At 50.1% G+C, this 23342-nt stretch overlaps 1 protein-coding gene and 1 pseudogene across 2 annotated transcripts in view; both read left to right on the top strand.

The window, feature by feature from the left end:
• Positions 1 to 23342, top strand: part of ARHGEF17 (Rho guanine nucleotide exchange factor 17) — a 184261-nt gene that overhangs the window by 146029 nt on the left and 14890 nt on the right. For both annotated transcript variants that reach the window (XM_083170381.1, XM_083170379.1), the window contains exons 8-15: positions 524 to 574; positions 932 to 1041; positions 8945 to 9030; positions 10016 to 10134; positions 12831 to 13044; positions 14006 to 14079; positions 15038 to 15231; positions 22250 to 22500. In XM_083170381.1, coding sequence (XP_083026507.1) covers positions 524 to 574; positions 932 to 1041; positions 8945 to 9030; positions 10016 to 10134; positions 12831 to 13044; positions 14006 to 14079; positions 15038 to 15231; positions 22250 to 22500 — 1099 coding nt within the window. The remainder of the gene's footprint in view (positions 1 to 523; positions 575 to 931; positions 1042 to 8944; positions 9031 to 10015; positions 10135 to 12830; positions 13045 to 14005; positions 14080 to 15037; positions 15232 to 22249; positions 22501 to 23342) is intronic.
• Positions 4293 to 4411, top strand: LOC146061924 (5S ribosomal RNA; annotated as a pseudogene).

Raw genomic sequence — 23342 nt, 5'->3', positions numbered from 1 at the left:
TATGCTCACACCCCCTACTGCATATACTATACCACCCCATATGTCATATACCGTACCATCCTATATAGTACAGCCCCTATGTTATATACCCCATACTGTCAGCTATGCTCACACCCCCTACTGCATATACTCTACCACCCCATATGTCACATACCGTACCATCCTATATAGTACAGCCCCTATGTTATATACCCCATACGGTCAGCTATGCTCACACCCCCTACTGCATATACTCTACCACCCCATAGGTCATACACCGTACCATCCTATATAGTACAGCCCCTATGTTATATACCCCATACGGTCAGCTATGCTCACACCCCCTACTGCATATACTCTACCACCCCATGTCATATACCGTACCATCCTATATAGTACAGCCCCTATGTTATATACCCCATACTGTCAGCTATACTCACACCCTACTGCGTATACTATACCACCCCATATGTCATACACCGTACCATCCTATATAGTACAGCCCCTATGTTATATTCTGTAATCTTTGTCTTTTCTCCCTCAGCTGCAAGTTCCCTTCCGGAGATTTGTGCGGCAGGAGATGGTTGTGGAAGTGGTAAGATCCGGACCTGTACTCTCTGATAAGGGGAGGAAGGGGTGCCAGAGACCCAAACAATCTGACAGGAGAGAATAACTGGGAGATTGGGGAAAAGGATATCTCCCCCCAATCTGAGGCGTCCATTAATGGTATCCTTGGAGGAAGCCCTATAGTTCCCCGGGCAGAGTGCAGGGACTGTACCCATTCTGCCACCTTCACAGCAATCGGGGCAAATGATGTATGGAGGGAAGAGCCAGAGGGTTAGTTGTTTGCGGGGGAGCGGAATGAGTCCGCTTAGTTAGTCCTTGTGATATTTCCGCTCTCCGCTCTCACCTGACGTAGGACTGATTTGGGTCTCGTTCCTCTGTCACACAGAAAGCTGTTGGGGGGAAGAAGGATCGCTCGCTCTTCCTCTTCACTGACCTCCTCATCTGCACCACCTTGAAAAGAAAGTCCGGTTCCCTGCGCCGCAACTCCATCAACCTGTAAGTACCGAGACAAAAGCGCAGGTTCTCGAGTGCTCCCCAAACCACTTACCATGGTCATTGCGTCTTCCTGCACTTGGGAAGGGCTAACATGCGGCTTGCCAACTGTTGTAGAACTACAAGTCACCTACTTGAGGTCTATAGCTGCTTGATGTCTTGGTGACTTGGTTCCATGGCCTCTGTAACTCCAGCAACCAGCTGTTGAGGTGGTGGTCATCAGTGGTGGCCTAAAAGGTGGTGCCGCAGCCCAGTTCAAATAGAGGAACCGCACCATTTGCCAGTGAGTCAGTTAGGATTGGGAGTGGGTGTGGTTCCCTTATTTGAATTTTGAAGTGATCTGTAGCCCTTCCACTTGAGCCACCACTGGTGGTCGTGGTATCATAGACACCACAGCTAGAAGCATGGCAGAAAACATTGGACCATTTATTATTTATAAATGCTTATTACCTTTTTTTTATAAAAAATTGTATTATTGATATTTAGTTGTCACTCTGGATTGTATTCTGGTGAGAGAACATATTTTTGAAGAATATGCTTCTCTGCCGAAGCATCAATGTGTGGGGGAGATGGTGAGAACATGCTAACTGTGATGACTACATGTAAAGCTTCATAATATAACCTGGGGGATTAGCCACAAAGACTCTACCAAAGAGAACACTAACACATCAAAGGGAAACTACAGCAGTGACACCTTAAGACACAGCGCCACCTAGTGTCCCTCTGGAACATCTACTCAAGCAGTACTTAGCCTGCAGCTGGTGATATACTCAAGGGTTTCAGAAGAAGCCGGCATCAGGCTGGTAGGGGAAGTCAGTCACGTCACCCAGCCAGGAGTGAGGGAGAGGGGGGGCTTAGAGTAGAAGGGCATTATCGAGAGGATCCATATTATTGGTGCCTAGTGGCATTGGTCTGAGCTAGAATGGATGCATGCAATGTAAAGCGTATGAACCAACTATTAACTTAAGACATCTGAGATTCAGTATATTCACTGCCTTTCAGCTTTGATAAAAGAGGTTTAGTTTAATTAGTCTGAGGTATTAGCCCAGATGCTGTGTATTAGGGGCTGTTAGGAACTGGTCCTTCTAAATCTCTCCTTATAGGAACACTCATTCCATTTAATTTAACTGCACCCGTCGACCCCCTTATATTGCCACCTCCAGATACAGGTGTACGGCCAGCTTGCATTAAGCTAGACAGGTCCAGTGGGCCCAGGATCTTCCAAGAAGTGGTGCCCCCTGCAGCCGACTTGCTGCCGTCACATCTAATGTACAGTTGAAAGTACGGGATGCAGTTAAAATCCCGACGGTCAAAATCCCGACATTTAAAATCCCGACAGGGTCAAAATACTGACATATAGCATGTACAGGTGAAACGGTCAACATGACTTTCTGTCGACAGGTTGCAAGGTCGACATGTTTTTTTTTCACTGTTCTTTGACCCGACATGTGCCGACAGGTGGTATTTCATGCCCTACCATCCACTAGGGCGTGGTGGGAGAATAAGATAGTGTGCCGAGCGCAGCGAGCCACCGTGCCCGAAGCATTGCGAGCGGCTGTGGTTCACTTCCATGTGTCCATGTCGACTGTGTCGACTTTCGGGTCAAAAAACAGTGAAAAAAACCATGTCGACCTCGTAACCTGTCGATGGAAAGTCATGTTGACTGTTTCACCTGTACATTCTATATGTCGGTATTTTGACCCTGTCGGGATTTTAAATGTCGGGATTTTGTCCTTGTCAGGATTTTGTCCTTGTCAGGATTTTGCGCAGGACACACCTCCCCGAGGACACCCTCTCCATTACCTCACCCCGGACACGCTGCTCCGGCACCCGCCGCGTCCCGCCAGCTGTAAGGTAAAGCAGGCTCAAGCCTGCCAGCTCCCCCATCGAGGGGGGACATCCCCTGCTATCCCTCCACCTCAGGGTGATCACTGGTCGACCCGCCGCCCCGGCATCAGGCACCTGGCCGGCTTGGTAACACTGAGGCATTCCCTCATTAATTAGCATTAGCCAGTCACAGTACTGGTTATGCAGTGTATATGCGCTTTATTTATTGATATTATTGAGCCTTGAGTATTGTTGTTTTACTGACATAGTTTCAACTTTCACAGGCAGCAACAAACGGTGCATTTCACTTAAAGGGACCTGCCCACAGGGGTATATGCTATTCTGTGTCTGACCTTACATTATTTTCTGATATCACTGAATCCTTTTGTATTGGTGTGTAACTGACATAGCTCTAAATTACACAGGCTGTAACGGACAGGGCAGCTCACTCTGATTGGCCTGCCTACAGGTATATCTGCTATCTTGTGCCTGATTTTGTGTTATTCCTGACAGGCACCTACACATGCTTCAGCTCATAGTGCAGAGTGATTAATGCATAGTTTTTGTCTACACATTCCATGAAAGGTGGAGCTCAAAATTTTCAGTATATATGTATGTTGTACCGGCAGAGCCATAATCCTCACAGACAGTAGGGGACTTTCCTCTCTCCTGGATATACAATATCTGCTTGTATGCATGCCACCTACTTGTGGATAAGTACCAAATATGATTCGATAGCTCCTGCTACCTTTTCTTATGCTAAAGCTTCATCATTTTGACGCCATTGCACCTACTGCCATCTGCTCACATAACAGCATTTATTCTAAGTGAACCTCTTGTTAATCCAGTTATTATTGTATAACTTATAAGACTGTGGCAGGGTGTGGAGACTGTCTCAGGGTGACAATTACCCCCAAACAGAACCTCCTGTGTAGGAATCCTACCACAGAGCGAACCGCCAATGTTCTGTTCAATAACAGTGTTTAAACAAACCCCGGGGTGAACCGGGTGATCAGAACAATAAAATCCTGACACCTGGAACACTATCCTCCATTGGACTGTGGGTACATTCATCCATTTTCTCCATAAAAACTTTTTCAGTTATTCTATAACTTTTTTTACTCAGGCAATCTGCCGCAACTCTATCCCCTTTTTTTCCCACTCAAGGGAGGACTGCCTTGCCCCCTCTCTCTCATCCGCAATCCTATACTGTGTATGATTGTGGACAGCAGAAGTGGGGTCGAGACTAACACATCCAACCACCTATCCTATCCACAACCCCTTTTTTAAGTGACTCTCTCATTGGCATCACCGGAATCTACCTCCTTGCAATGCATACATGGTAACAGGGAGAGACTCTCAGGGGTTAGCCAACAGCAGAAGTACACTCTAGCTCACTCTGATCAGCGTTGCTCTCTCATTATTCCATCTACAGCCATACCTCACTGAAATCGCCTGGTACCATCCAAACCCAGAAGCTAAACAGTGATGGGCCGACCCAGTACCTGTCTGGGGAACTAACAGGGAATAGTCGGTGCTGTAGCTTACCATAACAGCTGAAGCATATGCGCTGTGGGAGTCATGCATGACCGTTATCTCTCTTCTCCTTCTTCTCATTCCATCTCCTGATCCCCACTTTTCTGTCCCCCAGCATTTTCTCATTTTTTCATCTTTACCTTTTTCCAGTATTGAGGGGGTGTGTCCTGCGCTACTACAACTATTATTCTCCTCCATGACAGAAAAAATCCTGATGTCAATTTTGTGACTTTCATTTATTGTATTATTAGAGTAACAGTTGCTGTATAGAGAAATTTTCGCTGTATATGCCTATAAACCACCATTTAGTTGGGTTTTCTCTGATTTATTCCTTCAAAGTGGAGGGAGGAATAAAAACTTTTATTTTAAGTGTTGAATCATTAAAAGTTACATTTTAATATGTAGACATCATTACATTTTCATCATATTTTTCAACTTTTCATATTGTTTATAAGTGTGCCCCAAAAAGCCTTGTCGGGTTCCCTTTTGAGTCACCTCCAGACTCTATTTTTCTCAGGATTTTGTCCTTGTCAGGATTTTGTCCTTGTCAGGATTTTGTCCTTGTCAGGATTTTGTCCTTGTCAGGATTTTGTCCTTGTCAGGATTTTATCCTTGTCGGTATTATGACCCATTTGGGATCTGGACCCTGTCGGATTTTAACCGTCGGGATTTCATACCGAATCCGAAAGTACTATATGTATATAGAATACAGTGTCAGGGCATCCTAGGCCCCAGCCGTGGAGCCCTGGAATCACTGTGATAATCTGAGGGGTATTACCAGCAAAGGTGTGTGCTGGGGCTACTAGTGGTTACTGGGATCTGCCTCTCGCCCACAGGAATTCCCATCGGGGGGTGTGGCCTGTGTCTGCAGAGGGGCAGATCCCGCACAGAGGTGTGTGCTGAGGCTACTGGTGGTTACTGGGATCTGCCTCTCACCCACAGGAATTCCCATCGGGGGGTGTGTTCTGTGTCTGCAGGGTGATAGATCCCACACAGAGGTGTGTGCTGAGGCTACTGGTGGTTACTGGGATCTGCCTCTCACCCACAGGAATTCCCATCGGGGGGTGTGTTCTGTGTCTGCAGGGTGACAGATCCCACACAGAGGTGTGTGCTGAGGCTACTGGTGGTTACTGGGATCTGCCTCTCACCCACAGGAATTCCCATCGGGGGGTGTGTTCTGTGTCTGCAGGGTGACAGATCCCACACAGAGGTGTGTGCTGAGGCTACTGGTGGTTACTGGGATCTGCCTCTCGCCCACAGGAATTCCCATCGGGGGGTGTGGCCTGTGTCTGCAGAGGGGCAGATCCCGCACAGAGGTGTGTGCTGGGGCTACTGGTGGTTACTGGGATCTGCCTCTCGCCCACAGGAATTCCCATCGGGGGGTGTGGCCTGTGTCTGCAGGGTGACAGATCCCGCACAGAGGTGTGTGCTGAGGCTACTGGTGGTTACTGGGATCTGCCTATCGCCCACAGGAATTCCCATCGGGGGGTGTGGCCTGTGTCTGCAGAGGGGCAGATCCCGCACAGAGGTGTGTGCTGTCTGCTGTGTATCTGCTACATTCCGTGTATTGGCTGCTGGCATCCGGTGTATTTGCAGGCTGACCATTGATACATTGGGGGTTATTCTGTGTCACCCGCTCCCCGCACGCGCGCTCGCACAGGGGGAGCAATGTTGTTCTTCTGCAGATGCGCATTTCTGCTCATGTGCATGCGCTGGGTGTGAGCGGGCACGGCGCCGGCCCGTTCACACCTACCAGTGCGGGCATGGGGTGGCCGCGACGGGCCTCGCCCATGGGAACGCCCAGTATTTCATGGGTGTTCCCATAAAGCCGCTGGGTGTTCCCATGGTAATTTGCCGGTGACATCAGCTGCCCGCCCCCTTCTCGTACAGGGAACACGCAGAGCTAAGACACCAGTCTAAAGGTGGCCATACACACGCAGATTTATCTGCAGATCTGTCTGGTTGGAACAAAAACACGGTTATGGATGGGAGCAAATGACAGTTGACCATTTGCTTGGAAATGCTGGAAACCTGACAAACTGTCACTCATCCATAACCAGGTTTTTGTTCCAACCAGCCAGATCTGCAGATAAATCTTACTAGTGTATGGGCACCTTTAGTTTTGCGTGCTCCTTCCAAATCATTCGATGGTCGGCGACCATTGCATGACGTGGTCCCACGCACCCAAGGCTGCGATTGGGTGTTTATACAACACATCCATTTGCAGCCGTGCGGGGATCTGGGCGAGCGAGGGGGGGGAGGGGGGGGGGGGCGGTTGGCTGTGTGGGCGGCGTTTAATCCACGCGCAACAATGAGAAATTTGCATTGTTGCGTGTAGACCAGAATAAGGTCCATTGTCTCCGCCTGTATCCGGATGATCCAGGGGGCAGATGTATTAAGCATGATAGAGTGTTTGAAAAATGACAGTTGGGAGCTGATTGGCTGGTGCGTTATCACCTTTCATTTGATCACTTTACCAGGCTTATTACATCTGCCTCAGTCTGTCTACACTGTCTAGGTCGGCATGGAAAAGAAAAGGTTGACACATGAAAAGGTTGCCATCAGTTTTTCACGTTTTTTTCCCATTTACAATCCACATGGACTATTATTGGGAACGGTAACGTGAAGCATGACGAGGGAAGCGCTTCACAAACTGGGAGCCCATGTTTACTGGTGTCGACATTGACACACAAAAAAAGTGAAAGAAACATGTCGACCTTTTCTTGTATCGAGTTTTTTTCCATGTCGGCATTTTGTTTGTGTCGACGGTACTTGTTTCCTAGCACGGCCACAATCTTGTGGATCGTGTACCTTTAAGTTAAGGTACACGATCCACACGATGGACCCGATTTCCTTTGAAATCAGGTCCATTTTGCCGGCAAAGGGACAATATCGGGGGCATCGCGTCGGTCGGGACCATTAACATTGGTCCCGACGCGACCGACGCGATGCCCCCGATTTCCTCATAGGCTTCAATGTTAAAATATTTTTTAACATTGAAATCGTGAGGATCGCGTCGGTCTTGTGCCATTATAATGGCACAAGATGAGATGGACTTGATTAAGTCCATCTCACCTTTAAAAAAATGTGAAAAATGTGAAATGGGCCAATATGACCCATTTCACATTATAGATGTCCCCGTCGTCACCCCACGATAGACGCCAACCCGAAGCGTGGCGAGCGTGGCGAGCGCAGCGAGCCCGCGAGGGGCGGTGGTGCGTGTCCTCCGACCTTTTCATTCCCCTACTATCCACGTCGGCGTCGAGTTGAGAATAGAATAGTGTGGCGAGCGCAGCGAGCCACCGAGCCCGAAGCGTGGCGAGCGCAGCGTGCCCCGCGAGGGGACGCGTATAACTTCACAGGTATACGCGTCCCCTCGCGGGGCTCGCTGCGCTCGCCACGCTTCGGGCTCGCTGCGCTCGCCACACTATTCTATTCTCAACTCCACGCCGACGTGGATAGTAGGGGAATGAAAAGGTCGGAGGACGCGCACCGCCCCCCCTCGCGGGCTCGCTGCGCTCGCCACGCTCGCCACGCTTCGGGTTGGCGTCTATCGTGGGGTTTACGTCGTTAAATTTGGGGGTCTAGGGAATATTTTACATTGAATCCAATGTAAAATCGGGTCCCAGGGACCCGATTTACATTTCATTCAATCAAAAAATCGAGTCGAAAATCGGGTCGGTCGCGTCGATCGCATCGCATGCGACCAATTCGCATGCGATGCGATCGACCCGATTTTTCCGACACGACCACCCCGATGTAAATCAGTGTGGCCGTGCTAGGAAACAAGTACCATGTCGACACCAGGGATTGATTGACTGCTACTTTATCTCAGCATTATCTCTTTCCGAGTCTTGACACAAAAGCCCCCTATAACCATTTATTGGTGACGGCAGATGTACTGTCACACAGTTGTTCAGAACTTGGCAGCAGAGCTAGCAATTGGTTATTACCAGAAGAGACATAGTTGTGGTGGGTGTGGTAAAAAATGCCGACATCATGTAAAATGATGACATAATGCTTACATTGCTGGGATGCTGCCGACCTGGCTTTTTTTAGCGCATAACTCTTATCCCCATAGCGCTTCGCCATTGGGCCTCTTGCCAGTCACATTGTCAACATTATATCAGTTTTGATTGCCGGTATACTGCCTGTGTCGGCAATCGGACCAGGTCTCATTTCTCAGTGGACATTGTGACCTGCATAACGTTATGGATGTTTGTTGTGGTGTCTGTCCAGCCTTATCTTATATAGGCCCATATCTCACAGGACATTTGCTAATATTCTGTGCATTTATGTATTATGCTCATGTTTATACATTTACTGTATTTTTTTCTTAGTAATCTCGTTATTATTTATTTCCATGTGACTTCATTTTTCCATAGCGTCCCAGTGGTAAGCAGCAATGTCAGTCAAAGTCTTAGGAAAGTCTGCTCACAGTGCTCAGTAACTTCTAACATTGAAAAATGTTGCTCAACAAGATGCACATGCCCTCTCCTGGCCAGCGTTGGTACTGCAGTAATGGCATCTGCTTCTGTTTCAGATACACAGCAGCAAGCGTCATCGACATTGCTAGCAAGTACAAACTGCTCTGGAAACTACCTCTGGAAGATGTGGATATTGTCAAAGGTTTGTCCCCTCTCACATATAATTCTCTGTGTGCATTTTACATCTGCCCCACTTTCTGCAGTGCAGCATGGTTTGTCCCAGTACATCTGCTATTGGCACTACTGGGGACATGATATGTAACTGGCACTACTGGGGACATTTGTAACTGGCACTACTGTGGACATGATATGTATCTGGCACTACTGGGAACATCTGTAACTGGCACTACTGGGGACATGATATGTAACTGGCACTACTGGGGACATCTGTAACTGGCACTACTGGGGACATCTGTAACTGGCACTACTGTGGACATCTGTAACTGGCACTACTGTGGACATCTGTAACTGGCACTACTGGGGACATGATATGTAACTGGAACTAAATATGTCCAAGAAAATTATTGCTTAGCATTCACATTCAGTGTCTAATGGTGTGTACACACGGTGGAGATGCTGTGCTATGTGAGTCCCGATGCGATCAGATCGCATCAGGACTGGCATCACACAGCATGCATGCAGTGGCACAATTTCGACTATATAGTGTTGCCTGCCCTCTGTATTTGATGGCCGACTTACACTCACACGGGAGCGCGCATCGGCAGCGCATAGGGCTCGCAAGCCCTAAAAAAGCATGCGATCTGCATGCGATATGGCTTCCGATGTTCACTATATCGGCAACATCGGAAGCAATATCGCGCTGTGTGTACACACTCTAAAATTGTACGCAAACCTTGTTTTATGCACAAATACAATTTATTTCTGTGTATTTCATGTGTTTGATGTGTTTATACAACATAAATGCATTTTGTGTTCACACCTGGGTTCCGTCCCCGAGATTCCCCTCATTGGAATATAAAGCTATTGTGACTACATGCTGGGGGCCAGCAGTATTTTGGATAAAGGACACTCCACCTGTATAAGCAGTGCCCGTCTCCGCAGACTTTGTGCCAGTGGCTTTCTGTGTTATTACTAATATACTAACAGAATGTCATCTGATTGGACAGGAACCTCACAAGCCTCGAACAGGGACAGCATCCAGAAGACCATAAGCCGGCTGGACGAGGACCTCAGCACTATGGGGCAAATCAGCAAACTCTCCGAGACCCTCAGCTTCCCGCACCAGGTTAGGACACAACAGCGGCTGTTACCAGGCAGCTGGTTAATGACTGTACCAATGCGCATTATGGCTTTGTAACCACCTGTTATTTTACTGACGGCCTAGTAGCTGGGTTTGATCATTTCCCAGAGGTAAGGAATATTTAATAACTGAATACATATACTGAAAGTATACCATTACCGCAACATCTATCAAGTGACATTACGGGGGCACTGAGAGTACACCTTATCAATTCCCTAGAAGCCAGTGACATCACTGTGGCACTGACAGTACAGACTATTAGAAGCCAATGACATCATTGCACTATGATTACAGCGTATCAGCTCGCTAGAAGCCAATGACATCACTGTGGCACTGAAAGTACAGCCTAGAAGCCAGTGACATCACCATGGCATTGATAGAACAGCCAATCAGTTTCCTAGAAGCCAGTGACATCACTATGGCACTGAGAGTATAGCCTATCAGTTCCCTAGAAGCCAGTGACATCACTATGGCACTGAGAGTACAGCCTATCAGTTCCCTAGAAGCCAGTGACATCGCTATGGCACTGAGAGTACAGCTTATCAGTTTCCTAGAAGCCAGTGACATCTCTGACACTGAGAGTACAGCCTATCCACTCCCTAGAAGCCAGTGACATCACTATGACACTGAGAGTACAGCCTATCAGCTCCCTAGAAGCCAGTGACATCACTATGGCACTGAGAGTACAGCCTATCAGTTCCCTAGAAGCCAGTGACATCACTATGGCACTGAGAGTACAGCCTATTAGTTCCCTAGAAGCCGGTGACATCACTATGGCACTGAGAGTACAGCCTATCAGTTCCCTAGAAGCCAGTGACATCACTATGGCACTGAGAGTACAGCCTAGCAGCTCCCTAGAAGTACAGACTATCGGCTTCCTAGGATGCGGCACTGGCGATGGTTGCCAATTCCTAGTGACTCAATAAACTGCGTCTTCAGAACATTGCATTAGCCCAGACCTCCGCTGGTTATGAGACATGTCCTCTAGTAAATGGCAACACAGGAATGCTCACTATGGTAATCTAGCAGAGCCTCCGACATGACCATTAATATGTTTGCGTCTGGCTCTCAGTAATATCTGTGTTTTGATGTTGGTTTTAAATCGTTATCAAAATCCCTGTTTCCTCCTCTCTTGGTCCGTGACATTGCAAACAACTTAATGACCTTGTTTTGGACACTTCGTGTTATCAGTCAGTGCAGCTGAGGGTAGAGGTATAATTAGAGTTTCCGGCTCACTTACAGTACACAGCAATGTCTAGACACCGCCGTAACAACACATAACAATATATTCCGGGAGGGAAAACATAACGCAGACTTCTCATACACTGGATGAGCCAATCAGGCCACAGACATTGGCACCTATCAAATCAAAAGGCTCATTTCCCAGAACGTCAACCACTGCTTGTCCAATTGCTTCGCTCGCTTCCTATGTTGATCCATGTATAACCTGTGAAGGCATTTAGCTGAGAAATTTAGTGTTGTAGACAATTACACAAAACCTGTTGGCAAAGTATTCCTTTATAGCCTAAACCACAGGTCCTCAAACTCGGTCCTCAGGACCGCACACAGTGCCTGTTTTGCAGATCTCCTCACAGAATCACAAGTGAAATAATTAGCTCCACCTGTGCATCTTTTAAAATGTGTCAGTGAGTAATGAGTGCACCTGCCGGGTGATCTGGAAAACGTGACCTGCATGGGGTCTTGAGGACCGAGTTTGAGAACTACTGGCCTAAACCATGTGAGGAATATGTAAAGCGAGATCTGACTGCTGTGGAAGACTCTTGTTATAGGCACATTGGGCCTACGCTCAGGGCTGCTGAGACGTTGGGTGGGCCCAGGTACTGGATGGGGTGTGGTCAGTGGAGCCGGTGCACTCATGCCCTCTGCATGCATGCATTGGTGAAGCAGTGTAATTGCATGCTTTGGATCCCCTTACGCCTTAGTATTCCTTAGTGCACCTTAACGCACCATTCTTATGGCGTGACAAGGAGACTTGAATGGCGGAACTACAGCAACAATGCGTGTGGCTATATCAGTGTATATCCGTAGCAATAGCAGCCAAGATCGCACTCGATGCTCTACTGCGAAAACATGCCATGGCCAAGAGCGCCGCAGCCGTCCTCTCACGTCCGCCTCTTACGTACTAAAGTGCAAGGCGCCGGGTCCCGCTGCTGTGACGGGATTAAAAGCGCTGGATATTTGTGTTAGTACATTCTGTAGCAGTTGGCAAGAGGTTCGTCTGCAACAAATTGTTCTGTAATTCACTACAGGGCGTTTGGCAGGCAGGAGCGTAACGTTGGCATTGTGGCTGTTGTTGGTGTAGGATAAAGCCGCATTGTCTGTGAGTGGGGACTGGAAGCTGCAGACAGACCTGAGCGGGGAACAGTCAGAACACGTTCCTTACCATCCGGCGTCTGTGACTGCACCATAACCCCAGCCGCAAGCCACAAACACATTGCAGTCATCAGGGGAACCTCCAGCTGCTGTGGAACTACACATCCCAGTATGCCCTGCCACAGTTTTGCTGTTAGGGCATACGAAGACTGTGTCTGGGCATGTTGGGATGTGTAGTTCCACAGTAGTGGGAGGGCCGAATGTTGTATTTTGAGAGGACAAAGGGGCTCATGGCCCACTGATACGGCAGCCCGCGGTAACTATATAACCTTCTTCTGTTTCGGCAGAGTCTGGACGACGTCCTAAAGGATATGATGGCGTCCGTGCACCGCGAGCTGGCGGATAAGCAGTCCCTGTCTTTCACCATGTCCTTCCCACCCAACAAGGTGGAACTAACCACCACCAAGGCGGACGGCACCGAATCCTACATCTTCGAGTTCAGTAACCCGGACGCCCGGCTTCATTTCGAGCAATCCTTTGAGGACGCCAAGAAGAAGCTGGGTGAGTCGTCCGTCCTAATCATCATCAAGGGTTAACATAGGACAAGTCCCAACCTGATCAACTTGGCTGTGCATGCTGGGAGTTGTAGTTTCACAATAAAAAGAAAAAAACTGAGATTATTTATTGGGTTGAATCACTATTTGGCCTTTCTAAATCATACCCCAGTTATGTCCCTGATGGCTTTTATTTATAGGTTAACATGTACTTATATAATAAACTAAGACTGGGTTATAGTGCTGAGGTCATGGGTTCTATTCCCACCATGTGTTATATATACGAGGCAGTACGGACGGTGTAATGGTTAGCATTACTGCCTCACAGCACTGAGGTCATGGGTTCTATCCCCATCATGGCTCTAACTGTGCGAAGTTTGTATATTCTTCCTGTGCTTGCGTGGGTTTCCTCCAGGTACTCCGGTTTCCTCCCACAATCCAAAAATATACTGGTAGGTTAATTGGCTCCTAACAAATTAACCCTAGAATGTCTGTGTGTGCATGTACATGTGGTAAGAGATATAGATTGTAAGCTCCACTGGGACAGGGACTGATGTGAATGTTCAACTATTCTATGTACAGCGCTGCAGCATATGTGTGCTGGTAAATTTAAATACATAAATAATGATTGAGTTCACCGTGTAGGTGTCAAGGAGCCTTAACCCTTTGAGCCCCAAGGAAATTTGTCAAAATAGTTGTGAAAGTTGCCAAGCAAACCTTTTTATTAAGTGCCAGCGACGCTGTGAGAGATCCGCAAAATATCGGATAAAAATGCCAGCGCCGCTGTGATCGATGCTGTGCGCGATGCTGTGAGCGACGCTGGCATTTTTAGCGGATCGATATTTAGAGGATCGCTCAAAGTATCATTGGCACTCAAAGGGTTACAGGGTTCCTTACCGTTGTGAGAACATGTGAGACGTCATCCCGCAGCGATACACGGAATTACAGCTTTCTATTGTCACCCACAGCTACCAGCAAGAACCGCCTGGACCCAGAGTTTCTGAAAGCCATCCCCATCATGAAGACCCGCAGTGGGATGCAGGTGAGAGGAGGGGGAGGGGCGGGGTCAGGGGGTGTATACACAAAGCACCAGCCGCTGGCCTCCGACGCTTTTTGCCAGGTCTGACCTCGGAACTTACAGCAATGCTAGTAGCCCAGCGCTAGCGCCACAATGCAGATCCAACGCTACATTCAGGAAAAGGAAAGTCTTAGGGATGATGTCTATTATCTGATTGGTAGCCCATAGCAACATCCCACCTTCAACAGAACTCCCATTTTATTATATACGCCCCTTAAGAGTCACTATTTGTGGAGGAGGGTACAAGTCGCCGCACACCTTATGGCGCTAATAGGATCGTGTACGCGGAGTCCTTTGTACATCGTCCAATTATACAGCGCGATGTAAGAAACTGTCCATTAATAAAGAAATGATCACTGTGGGGGTGATTCAATTTTGTTCGGTCCTCTGCGAATTCGCTGCAGGGACCGATGTTCCAGGTCTGCGCGTGCATATCGGCGAAAATAGGGATGTGCGGACCCGCTGTGCAAACGTCTTCGGTGAGTATCACAGGGGGCTCGTCGTGCTCACATAAATGCCCAGGAGAATGGTGGGCATCCCCATGGGAAAGCAGGCAGGTGGAAGCCTACATGGGCGCTGTCGTCACATGACGTCATCGCCCGCCCTGAATTCGGCCATGTCCATGGCAAATAAAAATTCAGCCTAGACTGACGTATTCGCGAACGGGGAAAAAATTATTTGATGGTCAGTGACCATCGAATGATTTTTCGCCTGTATGACCGCATGCAAATGGATGTGTACGCGGCATTCGCATCCCAGTGCGAACAGTAACCGATACACAGTCAGTAGTTCGACCTCATATGATCGAGAGGTTCAAAGGTCAACTTTGAAAAGGTTCCGGTCCTGCTTCCCTGCTCGCTCTGCATACCATAGATTTGTCGTTTCCTTCCGCTGAGCCACCCGGTGTGTTTTTGTCTTCCAGTTCTCCTGCGCTTCCCCCAGTCACAGCAGCTCGGACAATGTGCATGAAGTCTGGGTGTGTAACAGCGATGGGTACGTGGGACAGGTCTGCCTCCTGAGCATCCGGAACGAGCCAACGGTAGAGGCATGCATCGCGGTGTGTTCTGCCCGAATCCTGTGCATCGCCTCTGTGCCTGGGCTGAAGAGGAACTTCCGGTAGGTCGCTGTAGGTGGTGGTGAGAGAGGGAAATATTGCGCCCCACTGCCAAAATAGTTTCTTGGACCCCCCCCCCCCAATAAATACTTTTAAAGCTGCATACTCATTGCCAGGGGTTTAATGCTCATTGCCAGGGGTTTAATGCTCATTGCTAGGGGTTTCATTCTGTTGCCATTAGGACCTCTAGCATCTGTCTCATCCAGGGTGGAGGTCATTTTAGGTGGGACGTTTTTGAACAGATTCCATATGGACAGCCAGACCGCATAGAATCTGCCGATGGAGGCCTTGCGCCCCAGCTCCTCCCCACAGCTAGGGCAGTGGTGGCATTTTTATGCCACTGTTTCTACCATGCTACTGGTAGTGCCAACTTCTGCTGCCTCGGCCAACAGGAAACGGCATATTTGGCCCTGGTCCAATCAGCTGAGCTAAATGAGAGGCTGGGCAAAGCATCTGCATGGAACAATGGCTCCCTCTTGCACCTTGCGGTCGCGTCCCTCCTAGGATGCCCCTCTTTGTAACTTTGTCAGCATCTTGGTAAAAAAACTGTGGAAGTGCTGGGTGCGGCCGGAGTACTTTTGTACAAGACTTTTGAGAAATGTCATCTTTCCTCTGTAGCCAGCACCTTGGTGTAGCTGGTGTCCGTTTCCTGTGGGTAATGGCGATGGAGGCATAGGTTGCTGTCTGGGAGCTCCCAGGACATACAGAAATGGGAGTTACAGGATTGGGAAAGAGCCCAACCACTAAACATCATCTGAGTGTCCTGAGACCGCTACACAGGGATTGTTGTGGTTGGTCAATGTGGGGAAGATGTTTCAAACCTTTGAGAGAGAGAGATACAGTGACCAATCAGCTTCTGTTATCTTTTTTTAAAACTTTTCTACATATCTGGAACCTGATTTCCTTGTCAGGGTCCATGGGTCCCACAGGGGACATCGGGGTTGTAGGCGGATCCAGGGGGTCCGAGGCACCAATCAGCGAAGCTCTTAAAGGTTTTACCCAGCATGCCCGGGCCCTCTCCCCTACAACCCCGCCTCCAGGCTACTGCCGCCAGTTTTTAGTTGGTGCCTGCAGGAAGCAGACACACCTGTAATCAGCAGGAATCACCTCTTTGAGGTGATTCCAGAAGAAGCTTTTTATTTTTATTTATAAAACTGCCGCTCCGACGGCAGAAGCCGCTTTGCGGCAGAGGACGCTCCCCGCTGTCAGTGATTGACGGCGGGGTGAGCGTATCCATCACTCCTCCCGGCGCCGACCTCCTCAGAACATCTTGAGGCAGACGGCGGGGGTGACGTCAGCGCCTAGCACCGCCGGACGTCTCCCTCCTGACAGCGTGGCCGGACCAGGAGCAGGTAAGGCTTCCTATGGAAGCACAAACCGCTGTCTTACCGCGGTGCGCTGGGAGACGCCCGCGGTAGCTGGCGTGGGCACTCGCTGCGGCCAGGGACCCCACTAGACCACCGGGGACAGAGCGGCAGGCTGGGTCTGGGGGGACCCATTTTATCATTGGCTCTTACGCTCCGGTGGGGGAAGTCCAGCAAGGGGAGGTGGCGCTTGGCCTGCAGTCCCTCCCCCAGCTTTGGCGCCAATCTCCACGAGATCTGCCGTCCATTAGCTGAACCCGTTTGTGCCCGCCCCCCCTCTCTTGGACCAGCGCCATTACAGCAGCACGCAGGTCTCCAGAGGTCGGGCACATCTCTCTCCCCTGTGAAACCGGCTACAGGCTAAGTAGTACTTTTCACAGCCACCCTCATTCCCCCTTTGCTCCATAGAGTACTGTGGTTGATCTAGGGTGTGTTAGCTCATCTATATTGCCTAATATAGTGTGTATGTGACTTTGTGCTAGCACTTTTCTTTTTCTCTGTCAGTTTTTTTCTTAAACTATCCACTTTATTTCTAAGTGAGGTTTTTACCTCAGAGGTCACATACTGTCAGTGGATCACTCTAGGTCCTCTTCTACTGAGTTACCTACTGTGCACTGTATCCCCCCTATTGGGAGTGTTCACACTATGTCCAAACGGGGGCGCAACCAGACAGAATCTCCCTTGCTCTTGTCTTGCAAGAGCTGCGCTGCAGGTCTGTCTGACATGGATGTCATCCAGGATGGGCTATGTGTCAATTGCTTTACCCCTTCTGACCAACCCCAGTCCTCGGGGGCCCCTCAACCACCATGGGCAGCTTTTCAACAGCTGTTGGGCACCTTGGTGGATCGTCTCCCTAATGCGGTAGCACCCCCTGTAGTACAGCCCCCCCCCCCCTCCATGGGTGGATGCTCTGTCGACCACGGTGCAGACCTTGCAGCAGACTACGGCAGCTATGCAGAAGCTACTGCCACATGCTGCACAACCCAGTAGATCCTTGATAAATCCGTTACTACCGGTAACCAGGGATGGCTCTGATGACACAGACGATGGCGGGGATGACCCCGATAATGCAGACCCTGATACTGCAGATGACATCATACCAGATGACGATCAGGATGACCCTATGCCTACTGATCCTCCCACCTCTAAGGCTGAGACCCCTGACATAGCAGGCCTTATTTATGCTATCCGGGAGGTTCTTCTGTCAGACACAGATGAACCTGAACCCACTGCTAAGACCAGGGACGTCTTCAAAAAGCAGAAGGTAGTTAAAGCCCAGTTCCCTCATTCTGATCATTTATCAGAAATCAGGAGAGATCAATGGGAGGCTTTGGGGAAGAGAGCCAATATATCTAAAAAGATGTTGGCTAGATACCCGCTCCCTCCAGAGGATTGTACCCCATGGGAAATCCCTCCCACAGTGGACGCACACGTGTCCAGGCTGGTTAAACCGTCAGTGCTCCCGGTAGCCTCAGGGTCAGCCCTGAAGGACCAGACAGACAGGCGACTGGAAAATGCTCTCAAGGCAGCATTTTCTTATGCAGGGGCAGTTCAGAGGCCTACCATTGCAGCCACTTGGGCGGCAAAGGCCATTTCACCTTGGTTACAAGTAATAGAGGATGAATTGGCCCCAGTCGCATCCGAGGATGCAAGGCTGTGTATGCAACACATTAAACATGCAGCAACATACATCATGGATGCTATGTCGGACGCCGGCACTCTAGCTGCCAGAGCCTCCGCTAGCTCAGTGCTGGCACGCCGGATCATCTGGCTTCGGTCATGGAAGGCGGACCTAGAGTCAAAAAGGACTCTGGAACTCTTACCCTTTAAAGGGGAAAACTTATTCGGGGAGGAGTTAAATAAAATTGTGGCTTCCTTGGCGTCAGCTAAGACAGCCTGCCTCCCTACGGCTCTACCTCAAAGGCCTAGGACCCAGTCCTTTCGGCCCTTTCGCCCACAAGGCAAGGCCAGAGGCCAGTCCTACACCAGACCCTCGCCCGCTCATAAGACTGGCAAACCCAAGCCCAAGCAGCCTTGGGCCGCCAGACAGGCTCCCCCCAAGGCCGACAAGCCTTCCGCATGACGGGGCCAGCCTCCCACAGGCGGACCCCCAAGTGGGAGGCAGACTCCTGTACTTCGCTCACCAGTGGCTATCCACTACAAAAGATGCCTGGGTGAGGGAGGTAGTGCCGCAGGGGTACGCCATATCCTTCTCAAAGCCCCCCCCAAGAAGGTTCTTCTGCACAGGTCTCCCAAAAGACCCATGCAAAGCAGAACATATGAAGATCATCCTACAGAACTTACTTCGGTCGCGGGTCATTGTTCCCGTGCCAGGGCACCAGAGAGGCCTCGGCTTCTACTCAACCTTGTTTCTGGTGCCAAAACCAAATGGTACGTTCCGTCCCATTCTAAACCTCAAAGCTCTGAACAAGGTGGTAAAAGTCACAAAGTTCAGGATGGAGACCTTGAGGACCATCATCCTGGCCCTAGAGGAGGGGGATTTCATGGTCTCTCTAGATATCAGAGACGCATACCTCCACATCCCCATCCTACCGGCCCATCAGAAGTATAAGTATTCCATTCGGCCTAGCAACGGCGCCAAGGATTTTTACAAAAGTGATGGCAATAATGGCGGAACTCCTACACAAGCAGGGAATCAGGATCTTCCCCTACTTGGACGACCTGTTGCTTGTAGCCAAGTCACCAGAGGTCCTAACATCTCACCTGCAGACAACGATCTCCATGTTACAGGCTCACGGGTGGCTCCTCAACTGGGAGAAATCTTCCATGATCCCCTCCCAAAGAATGCTGCATCTGGGAGCACTACTGGACACCAGAGCCTTGCGTCTGTTTCTTCCAAACGACAAGGCCAGGGATCTAATACAGAGAATTCAGACCTTTGCGCAGAGACCAAGAGTCTCGGTGCACTGGGCCATGAAAATATTGGGACGGATGGTGTCCACATTCGACATGGTCGAGTGGGCCCAGTTCCACTCCCGTCCACTCCAGGGTCTTGTCCTGGCGAAATGGGATGGCTTACCACAACACGTCAAGTCGACGTTTCTCTCCCTAACACAGGAGGTCAAAGATTCACTCCTGTGGTGGGAACAGATGGACCACCTAAACCAGGGGAGACTATTCTGGTTCAGGGAATGGATAGTACTAACCTCAGACGCCAGCCTGCGAGGCTGGGGGGCAGTAGTAGGATCCCGGTCCTTGCAGGGCGTGTGGACCACACCAGAGTCTCGCTTATCCATCAACGTTCTAGAGATTCGAGCAGCCTACAATGCCCTACTTCAGTCTCAGGATCTGTTACAGGGAAAACCTGTTCAGATCAGGTCAGACAACGCCACGGCGGTGGCATACATAAACCGCCAGGGAGGAACACGAAGTGTCGCCGCTCTCCGGGAGGTCTCCAGGATCCTCACCTGGTCGGAGGAACATCTCCTAGCCCTGTCGGCAGTCTTCATCCCAGGAGTCCTGAACTGGGAAGCGGACTTCCTGAGCCGACAGGATATCCACCCGGGGGAGTGGTCCCTACACCCGGAGGTGTTTGTCAGTCTGACGCAAGTCTGGGGCACGCCAGACGTAGACCTCATGGCGTCCAGACACAACTTCAAGGTCCCATGCTTCGGAGCAAGGACCAGGGACCCTCAGGCCTACTTCACGGATGCCCTGTCCGTACCGTGGAAGTTTCACCTCCCATACGTGTTCCCTCCGATAAACATGATCCCCAGGGTGATCAGAAAGTTCAGGCAAGAAGGAGGAACCCTCCTTCTTATTGCGCCAGACTGGCCACGCAGACACTGGTACGTGGACCTACAACAACTGTTACATCAGCCCCCCTGGCCATTGCCTCTTCGTCAAGATCTGTTGAGTCAGGGGCCATGTCTTCATCCAGACCCTCAGCGCCTGTCTTTGACGGCGTGGCTCTTGAAATTGCCTTATTAAAGAGCAAGGGTTTTTCTGACAAGGTGGCTAAGACGATGATCCAGGCTCGCAAGCCGGCATCTTCAAAAATATACTACCGGACTTGGCATTCCTTTTTTACTTGGTGCAGTTCTAATAAATACGACCCCAAGATTTTCAAAACAGCCAGGATATTGGCCTTCCTTCAAAATGGATTGGACTTAGGACTAAGACTGGCTTCTCTGAAAGTCCAGATCTTAGCCCTTTCAGTATGGTTTCAGAGAAAGATTGCATTCTTACCTGACATACGCACATTCTTACAGGGAGTGGTACACATACAGCCTCCCTTTGTTCCCCCCACGAATCCGTGGGACTTATCTTTAGTACTTCAAGCTCTAACCAAACCACCGTTTGAACCACTATCATCAGTGGAGCTTAAATGGCTGACAGCCAAAACTGTCTTCCTCCTGGCCATTGCCTCCGCACGCAGGGTGTCGGATCTATCCGCACTTTCGTGTAAATCACCCTTTCTGGTGTTTCACAGTGACAGGGCAGTGTTGCGGACTAAGTCTTCCCACCTGCCCAAGGTTGTGTCAAAATTCCACGTGAACCAGGAGATCGTGGTACCTGCATTCACTTCAGATGATCTCTCACCAGATGAAAAGTTGCTCGATGTGGTCAGGGCTCTGACCATCTATATCGACCGCACTAAATCGGTCAGGAAATCAGATTCCCTCTTTGTGTTATATGGTTTTCACAAAAAGGGTTGGCCAGCGGGTAAACAAACCATTGCCCGCTGGATCCGCATGGCTATACAACAGGCATATCTTCAGTCTAACAGGCCCATTCCGGTTGCTATCAAGGCACACTCTACTAGAGCGGTTGGTCCTTCATGGGCAGCAAGCAGAGGTGCTTCTGCCGAACAGCTGTGCAAGGCTGCAACGTGGTCATCCGTCCAGACCTTTAATAAGTTCTACGCCTTTGACACGTTCGCCTCCCAGGATGCCTCCTTCGGTCGTCGGGTTCTGCTGACACCTCAGACAAATTCCCTCCCTTAATTACGGCTTGTGACATCCCCGATGTCCCCTGTGGGACCCATGGACCCTGACAAGGAAAAGGAGAGTTATGGTAGACCTACCTTTGTTAACTCCCTTTCCTTGAAGTCCATGGGAACCACAGGGCGCCCACCCTTTTTAATTTGCCACTGAGGTTCACCTTTACATGATGTTCTGATACTGTGACCCGTTCCGACCATTCCATGTTCATGCTATGTATGTATGAGTCTCTGGGCATGTGTGTTCTCTGTCCTCTTCTCTTCTCCGCTTCCTGCTCTCGGCTTGTTACCAAAAACTGGCGGCAGTAGCCTGGAGGCGGGGTTGTAGGGGAGAGGGCCCGGGCATGCTGGGTAAAACCTTTAAGAGCTTCGCTGATTGGTGCCTCGGACCCCCTGGATCCGCCTACAACCCCGATGTCCCCTGTGGTTCCCATGAACTTCAAGGAAAGGGAGTTAACAAAGGTAGGTCTACCATAACTCTCCTTTTGTTGCTATGGGCAACTTCACTATCTCTCTAAGGTCCCCTGTGAACTGCAACCAAAGCTGGAGAATCAGTGGTTGGCATGTAGCTCGGTTCAGATATTCCTCCGCTTCAGAAGGTCCCTTGAAGGATCCCCAGCCAATGTGTCATCTACTCTTTCAGCTAAGGGCCCATCTCTAAACCCCCTCTTTGTGTTTCGTGTCCCCCTACAGGGAGAGGCCGGCTGCCCTTGTGAATCGCTCCTCAGAGCAGCTTCCACCGCATCTGGATGAACCGGCATCTCAGCAGTGCCTCCACATCTCCATCTCTGGCTCCTCGCTGGAGCTCTCGGAACACACAGATAGTGCCAGCCGGGACCTCGTCCCCTTTGACAGCGATGACACAGATGATGAGTCCTCTCCCAGCCCCTCCGGGACCCTCCAGAGTCAGGCCAGCCGCTCCACCATCTCCTCCAGCTTTGGAAGTAAGTGACCGTAAGCCGACCTTGCACCTTAAACCCAACAGAAAATACTGTGCTACTAAATAAAGTACAATACCCAATCGTTTAGTAACATTTGGCTCAGTAATTGGTGCTGTTGCTTCTCCTTATGTATTGCCTCATCATGGACATCTGGTACAACAGCGCCACCTGCAGGCTGTTAAAACTAACCAGGATACAAGGAAGATAACCATAAGCAGGATCCAGTGGCGTAGCTAGTGTAAGGCAGACTCCGCTGCCGCTTGGGGGAGCAACCGGCAGCGGGGTCTGTGTGGGTGCCGAACCAGTCATTTTAGGGACATGTGCTGCGTGTCCCATGGCAGCAAGTCCCCTTGTGTGCCGAGTTTGTGATACTGGCTGGGGGAAGACTGGCGGAAGCATGCTGGCCGAGGGCTCCTACAGCGGCTCTCCGTCACGTGACTCACTGCTGCGCAGCTTCTCCCGACATCACACCGCCCACAGCTGCCGCGCTACGGACACCTTTTTCCACCCTCGCCCCACAGCAAGATTCAAGATATCCCTCCCCCATGCCCTTCTCACAGCAGCGGCCAGCTTGTCCCGGCCGCAACTATGAGGGAGGCTTCGGAGCTGCACTGCAGGGTTTCTCTCTGCCTCCCCACCAGCAGAGCAGAGACCTACCACAGAAAGGGGGAGGGCAGCATCTGCCCTCCCCCTCTCTGTCCAGCATCTGTTCCCCCTCTCTGTCCAGCATTTGTTCCCCCTCTCTCTTTGGCAGGGGGGAGCAAAATTCATAGTTACGCCACTGGCAGGATCCGATGTAATATTACACGTCATAGTAATGGCAGTCGCAGCTTTGCTCTATGTTG

Source organism: Crinia signifera, chromosome 2 (genome assembly GCF_055691185.1).
Source record: "Crinia signifera chromosome 2, ASM5569118v1, whole genome shotgun sequence".
Classification (NCBI taxonomy): Eukaryota; Metazoa; Chordata; class Amphibia; order Anura; family Myobatrachidae; genus Crinia; species Crinia signifera.
Note: the sequence above shows the minus strand (reverse complement) of the source record. Positions and strands in the feature narration are given on the sequence as shown.